Genomic DNA, 7,788 nt, shown 5'->3' with positions numbered 1-7,788 from the left:
TCTTTTCAATTCTTATATCTGTAAATATTATGTATACAAATTTGTTAACACTTTCTCCACAATTTTTACTAACTATTGTAATCGCTTAATGTTATATCCTCGAATACCAAGATTTGGTTTTAGTGAAATAAATATTGGGATGCCGAGGCAGCGCCTTGATTGTGATTTCGTATATAAAATTTCAATGCATTTTCGATACCAACGATGAATAAAGCGATATCACCAAAGCCATCTCCCTCTCCCTTCATCATTGTGTGGTGCGTAATAAATTCATTAAATAATTATCAATTTTGGTCGTGATGTTTTCCGTAACGCAGAAATGTTATTTCCAGACATATTACCCTGGTTTACACGTTTACAATGATTATGCTCTAGTTTGCTAGGCATTATATAACATTATTTAGCGAACGATATGATATATAATAGAAATGTCAATAACAAAAAAAAACAGGTCCAGTATTCAGAGCATCAATAGTTTACAACAGAACACGTTAGAGGTAGGTTTGTGGTTTGATGAGTTTATTCAGATTGGCTTCTTCTGGTCATGTCTGAAGTTTTTGAAATTGAAATTGAAATTTATTTTCATTACGATGTTACATTATTGAACGATATAATAAGTATGATTAGACGAAAAAAAATGTATCAGGATAATGGGGCTACACGGCTACAAGTTAAGGGGGTGGGCTAGTGTTTTGTCTTAACATAGGGATTGTCCCTGTTATTCATTTGGTTGGAGGATTTGGTCTGATTTGTTCTGATTTGCTGGGAGCGAAACAGGGGATTTGATTTTGAAGTCGGAAATCACAGATAGTGTGATCAGCGGTCGAATTCATAGAATATTTTGTTTAAATAGAAGTACATGATTGGATATTCAGATTCCTGTTTATGTTTTAATGGTTGTTCTAATTTTGATTTTAAGGTGGCGCTCAATTCGCAATACTGTTAATTCCGTTAGTCCTTTGAGTTCTGTTGCACCGTCGAGAATGAAGTCGAAAATAGTCTATAAGGACTGATCTTCATTGCTCTATTGCTAAGACTGTTATTCGTTAAATAATGATACATAAGACTGTACTTAAATGTAAGCCTTGACTTTGAACAACGTTGGGCCTTTGGGTTCAAGATAAGCTAGTCAATGAAGCCAAAACCTGTTATTTCAAATAATTTCAATTTTTTGCATGATTTCACAAGTGATAGATGCCAAGTACCCATTTCAACATGCTTTATTTTTCTAAGGTATTTTACGAATTTAGATTCCAGAATGAATCGTTTGTTACTGGTAGTTTCATTGATGGGGTTTATAGCCCCGAATTCAGCCACAATTAATCAAACAAAACCGGTGGAAGTTTCGCCGATCAACGATTTTGTTACCAGTAAACTGCGGTTTGTGGACTCACAATGCGGCTGCTTTCCGAAATCGATGATCGTACTTTATGAAGTCACATTCAAGAACTTGCTTAAAGCAAAGAACCCAGAAATCAAACTCTACGGAAGGTAATGAATAACCAGCAAAATTAGAAACTTATTGTTAGAAATTTATAGCCACATATTCGGAAATGAACTACTCAGGATGTCAAACTGTAGAACTGGTATATTCAATAATTAGGGTGGCCTGGGAAGGTGGAATTTTCTTTTCTTTAACGATGTCAGGAAGTATACAGGTAAGTTTGTTGAGATTGCTAGAAAGATCGCGCGTACCGTTACTGTCTATGTCTTACGTATTTGACTGTGTTGGATTGGATTCTTAGCGGATCAAGTCAGGAAATATAATGTACATGTCAGGAGAAAAAAGCAAGCCATATAAAAGTGACCACTCTGATTATTGAGCCATTTTAGCAGACAATCTTTCATAGAAATTGAGCCGTAAAGATTCATCCATATTTTTGTGTGCTCGTTGAATATTATTGGACTTTGTAATTAAAGGTTTCGTCAAAATTAGACGTTAATTTTTCAGGCTGTTCATTGATACATATAGAAATCACTACCGAGTTGATCTTGGCACAATTTCGCCCAGACGAACAAGGGATTATCGAAAACACATTCTACTTGACGTATATGCAAATCTAGATTCGGTAAAGATTTCTCATTCAAAAACTCTTCTTTAAATGAATTAGATCGTTAAATCATCATTGCTTTTTGTTTAATTTTGATAGCATGTTTTGCAAATGCAATACAAGGGCCAACCCGGTGGAAAATGTCAAAACATTAAGTTGGACGAATCACTGGAATGGAAGATCACTGACCGTGCACGATGTTTCTTGCGTACGTAGGGGTCTTTACGCGACTCTTGGTTTTCGCTCTGAATCTATAGTGATCAAAATCATCTGTATATATAAAATGTATATCATGTAAATAGGACAGAAGATGACGAAAAAAAACTTCATCTCGACAGAACAGCAAATAGCATCAGCCACGTATCGGTATAACCCCTTTCCGTTCATGGATATGAATGTTACATTCGGAAAATGTTGCAGATTCAGTAGTTTTACGATTAAACGTCTGGGACCAGATTTTTCAAAAATTTTTCCAGCAGGTAAAACTTTGTGCTGAAAATGTTGTTATACGAACTCTTGTAACCATCAGGGGCCGTTCGCTGAAAAATTCGTTAGAGCTGTTGGAACAAATACGATGGTGACAATGCAATTTATCCACTGGTTAACTCCAACCAAGTTTTGAGCAACCGCCGGCTCGTATTGTGAGGAATGTGTAGATGGGTTCGTTTTTAACTAAGTTGGAACTGGGTCTGGGCAAAAAATTGGAAATTGGATGCTCATAAAACCTCTGTATACTTTCTGTTGATAACCATGGACGTTTAAACATAGATTATAATGGTGTCTAGTAAGTTAGTAAATGAAAGGACAACTACGTTGTTAGCTTGGGTGGAACTAATTTTTCATCGAGCGGTTCCAGCCCCCAAATCCACTCTATACGTACCCGGTAACGATCATTTTAAGTTTCTTTAAATAAAAGAACGAACTATTAGAATTTAGTCACTATCAAACCCAGTCACTATCACCATTCTTCTATCACTTCCAATTGGTCTCATTATTTCACTGTTGTCTATCTCTCTCTTCTCTCTTCCACTCATCTTCCCTCTACTCTCCGCCTTTCTCTCTCTCCGAGTTCCTTCAACTCTGTATTCTCTCTTCGTCTGTGTCAATCTCTCAATAATCGTTGTCAGCACTTCATCAAATAAAGATTGTTGTATTTACCAGCAGAGAAGAAAACAAAGGTAACGGAAACACTATTTAGAGGAGAAGCGGTTTCGTTGCCTTCCATCATTGATAGAATCCGCTCGATAAAACCATTCTGTGACGAACCGCAACAACAGTTCAAGACAATGACGGTGCGTAGAAAAATACGTAAGAAATTTGAAGAAATACATTCTATATCGTACGCCCGTATATTCTGACGTTTATTCTTTATCAGGAACCCTTCAAGATTACGCGCTTCTTTGAAATGTTGGATCGAGAAACGTCGAACGATTAGATGACCACTCCTCTGTAGAATTCAGCGTACGAACAAGGAAATTATATATATCATTATATATATCATCTAATCACTATGATGTAATATTAATGTAATAATCAAACAAAATTTATTAGTTTGTTTCGTTTAAACAAGGACGACATTCAACGACAAAATTAAGAATATCGTTCGTTTATTTCCATATTGTAGTTTTTACACAATTCGTCGAGTCCCCTGAACTGAAAACCCGCAATCATGAGCAGAGCGAGTTCGTTATTTTGAATGTATCGGGCAGAATACTTCTGTATCTTTATTTTGGAGACGATTGGAGTGGTATGTCGAAGGAGCACTCAGGTCGCCCTTACAACTGCGACTGCAACTATAGAAGCGACTGATTCGAGCAACTGGCAGCGAACGTCATCGACTGGTTTTTTGCCAGTTGCGGCGACCTGAGCGCGTCTAAAACTACTGCCAGTCGCCAACGTGTGAAACTTATAAATCCCTATATACACGATACCACGTAAACTGTATTCAACTTTATAATTTCACCGGTAAATTCAAGGTTAATGATTCGAGCTTTCAGTACATTACGATACAAAAAATAACTAATTTATAACGCAGAATGAAAATATATATGTATGATGACCCGATGAGAGGCGAAAGAAGAACATTTAATGGTAAGTAGTGAAACGCCATTGAGTTGGATCTACTACACTACTTAATTAGCCTCGGTATAATGAGGCTGTTAATTAGCACTCATCAGGACAGGCGGCACTGGTGATTTCGAAGCATTAATTACTATAGTGTATGTATATATACTATAAAGAGAGAGAAAATGATGGCTTCAGCTGCAGAGTGTTTGAGATTTGCTTTACTGATTTTCTACAGTGTTTCTGTTCTCTTATTATCCGTGAACGCGGGTAAGTTACTTGATAAGTATACAGTCAAGGTTTGTTTTAATGCCATCATTTTAATGCCACTGCTCGCTTAACGCCGACATCTTTGAATACATTTTCTCAATCTAACTCATATTCAGTGAATAAACCATGTATAACGTCATGTTTGCCATTGGCTACGTACTTTGACTGAAGAATGAAATGCTGAAGGATGCAGGATTTCTCGTCGTAGCTTTTTTTAAATCAAATATAGATCTTTCAATGTGTAGATAATTCTCTAGTTCAAAGAACAGGCGCAATGAAGGATTTCTTAGCATCATCGCAATAATAACCTGGGACAGATTCGAAGACAGATATCCAATGAAGACATTATGTTCAAGTTACGTTATGTACATTATGTCCGCATGTATCATGAAATGTTACTATGTCCTTATGAATGTACCACGTATTGCATCATATTTGTGTCGTTCAGAAACGGGTGAGTCTTTCGTATTTAATTAACGATTTCTAAAAATAATGTCCTTACATGTTAAGAATCTGTTCGCGAAACAGCGGATGAAGATAAAAAGAATGATGAAACAGTGATGAAGAGAATAATCGGAGGTGAACGGATTGTAGACAGCAGTAAGTGGCCGTGGATGGTCAGTTTACAGGCAGAAATTCCTAAACTTCAAATATTCGGATTTGCATTAACTAAAACTCTATTATATTGCGGTGGATCTGTGATAAATAGAAGATGGATTCTTACCGCTGCTCATTGCTTTACTGCCAAGTAAGTTTCCATGTCCGCCGCGATCACCAAACACGTTATTATTCAGAATCCCAGGGCCCGGTTTTATAGACTGGTATTAACGTTAACCCGGGGACTAACTTAATACATTTTCAATCGAGTTAGCCTCCAGGTTATAGATAACACTAGTGTATAAAACAAGGCCCATGTTGTTTAAGTAGTTCTATTATCTCACAACATTTTCAGTAAGAAAGGAATGAACCCGCAATATTGGAAAGCTAGACTTAATGCAGTCAAACTCGAGGTAGGATATGAATACATTGCTACACATACTTAAAACCGTGGTGAAAACCCCTGTCCATCTTGTAACGAGAATATGAAGATGAAGTCTTAGAATATAAAAGAAAAACCTGGTCCGAAAGGTTTTCTTGAACTGATTTTCTATTCAACGTTTCGACCATTATCCAAATAGTCAGGTCTTATCTATTCTACTAGTCGTTTGTAGACTTTCAGTTCCCCTGCAGTCTTTAAGTCACTCGTGCCGGGAGTTCTCATCTCCCTGATCGTACGCCCTGATCTTCTTGTTCTAAATTTTCAGCCGAGTTTTAAGGATTGGATGAAACATTTAGTCGGTAAAGCTGTAAAACTGGAAAGTTGGCAGCAGTGGAACATGAAAGCATCGAAAATTATTCTACATCCTCAGTACCACGATTCATACATCAGTAAGATTATGTCATCTGAGGCAAAAACTGGTTTATTCTTAAATTTTGCTATACAAGGAACTTACATTGTTCAGACACTGAATCGTTGAAGAAATATTGTCTCAAAAACCACAGAATAAGTTCACAGGAAATGGAGAGGCTTTCTTAGTTATGGTTTCATGAAAACAAAAACGTTTCAATTGGGAAAAATATTCCTTTTTTCAGAACGATGGTTGAATGATATAGCATTGGTGAAATTAGTTAAAGACATTCCACTGCAGAATTTACATACAGCTGAACAAATAGACCTACCCGCAGCCGGGGATTCCAGTTTCCCTACTGACAACCAAATATGTGTGATGACTGGCTGGGGATGCCAGCATAAAGGTAAAAATAATGAACATTTTAGACCAACAATTTTAGGCTTAAAGTAATTTCATCTCCTCGATATTGCTTCTTGATCTTATAGAGCTATATCTTTGGTTTTGGATTGCCAACAACCTCCAAGGGTCATTCCCAAAGCAGTTGGTTAGAATTGATCTCAGAGTTTGTTTGTTTTTGCTTTACGTCGTTCGGATCTTAGTTCCCAAAGATTAACCTTTGCATTGAACGTTTAACCGAATCAAATTCGAATCAAATTCTAATACACAAAATCACGGTGGTTCTCATTCCTGAAAAGGAGTGATGTGTTATGCACGTCCTGTGATGTTCTGTTCGACAACTTTTTTAAAGAATTGAATCCTCTAATCCGAACAGTTCGAACAATCAAATGAAAACTATGAATTTGACAATTTTCTTGTTTTTCCTTCTGTTAGGTGAATCAGTGTCCGACTACGCGATGGAAATTCGCCTGCCAAAAATACCAGATTTGAAATGTAAATTCACGTACGGCGTTGACGTCACGAATCGTCTGTGTGCCGGCTATTTCAACGCTGATAAAGGAATCTGTCAAGTACGTTAGAAAATGTATTAACGCAATTAAAGCAAAATTCAAAGTTCTGTTTTCCGTTCAAGCTTCGGCTGACTGTTTGAAAACAAATTTCAAGGTTTTTGCGATCGTGTTTCAGTTAATATACCAATATTTGGCGCGTATAGCCATCTAGACAACATCCTCCTACGGATCCTCCATATATCCTCGGATATTCCATATTCTTTTACAATGCCATAACCACCATAGATGTAGGAGTTGTATAATATTCGTATTGTTTAGTTTGCTATTCACTAAAAAAAGCAAAAATGGTGCTCGAAATGATTTCCGACCAATAAGCAAGTTTATAATGTAACACTTGATATGCGTGTACGTAGCTGCGGCCTCTATTCGCGCTTATTTCTGTCGCTGTTAATTGCATTGAATCAATTTACTGAATACTACTCAATGCTAACCGTAATCGTTCTCTTCACGCTGTGATGTAACATTCAAATACGTATGTCCAATTTGCAGGGTGACAGCGGAGGGTCATTGGTTTGCAAAAACTCGACACAACACGGCACCGTCACCGATAAATGGATTCAAGTGGGTATAGCCTCATTTACTAGTAAAACCCCCGGTAAACATCCGGGAGTTTTTACTCGAGTATCCAGCTATATCGAATGGATTCGACAGACTATCGCTTCCAATTAGATACGAGTCACTATATTTCTCAAACGATTCTCAAGGGCCAAGGCGGTGCAGTTGTTAATACGCGCAGTCTAAGAAAGCCTAACACCGTATGACCAGTTTTATATGCTACGTTCGTAGATTCCCAGCCCACAAAAAAAAACAATCTCAAAATCATTTGTTCCAACGTGACTGTGCAACTGGCGCCTGATTCTACGGTTGAGACTAACTCCAAGCCTGATATTTATTTTCGAATAGAACTCCGTATTTAAAACTATGCGATCACGAAGAAAATGTGTAAAGCCATCAGCAAAGACGTTTTGCGTTTAAAATACAATTAGATTCTAATCGAAGAAGTCGTTTTTTTTTCTTTTTCGTCTAACACACCTTTTCGCATAA

General features: G+C 37.1%; 2 protein-coding genes across 4 annotated transcripts; both read left to right on the top strand.

The window, feature by feature from the left end:
• The first annotated feature begins 460 nt into the window (after positions 1–460).
• On the top strand, positions 461–3,656 carry LOC141906871 (uncharacterized). 3 transcript variants are annotated; one of them, XM_074796320.1, is made up of 7 exons: positions 461–497; positions 1,251–1,491; positions 1,952–2,069; positions 2,151–2,259; positions 2,354–2,530; positions 3,213–3,343; positions 3,427–3,655. In XM_074796320.1, exons 2-7 carry the CDS (start codon positions 1,259–1,261, stop codon positions 3,484–3,486), a joined length of 828 nt encoding a protein of 275 aa, XP_074652421.1. In that variant the 5' UTR covers positions 461–497; positions 1,251–1,258; the 3' UTR covers positions 3,487–3,655. The 3 variants fall into 3 exon arrangements, with proteins under 3 accessions (XP_074652421.1, XP_074652419.1, XP_074652420.1); XM_074796318.1 differs by lacking the exon at positions 461–497 and adding an exon at positions 946–1,078 and having other exon boundaries at positions 3,427–3,656; XM_074796319.1 differs by lacking the exon at positions 461–497 and adding an exon at positions 948–1,078 and having other exon boundaries at positions 3,216–3,343.
• A 54-nt stretch (positions 3,657–3,710) lies between these two features.
• LOC141906870 (serine protease 1-like) lies at positions 3,711–7,727 on the top strand. Its single transcript, XM_074796317.1, has 7 exons — positions 3,711–4,385; positions 4,896–5,133; positions 5,338–5,395; positions 5,690–5,813; positions 6,018–6,179; positions 6,608–6,744; positions 7,234–7,727. The coding sequence occupies exons 1-7, from the start codon at positions 4,301–4,303 to the stop codon at positions 7,411–7,413; spliced, it is 984 nt and encodes a 327-aa protein (XP_074652418.1). The 5' UTR covers positions 3,711–4,300; the 3' UTR covers positions 7,414–7,727.
• Positions 7,728–7,788: the final 61 nt, after the last annotated feature.

The sequence above is a fragment of the Tubulanus polymorphus genome, chromosome 6 (genome assembly GCF_964204645.1).
Source record: "Tubulanus polymorphus chromosome 6, tnTubPoly1.2, whole genome shotgun sequence".
NCBI lineage: Eukaryota > Metazoa > Nemertea > Palaeonemertea > Tubulaniformes > Tubulanidae > Tubulanus > Tubulanus polymorphus.
Note: the sequence above shows the minus strand (reverse complement) of the source record. Positions and strands in the feature narration are given on the sequence as shown.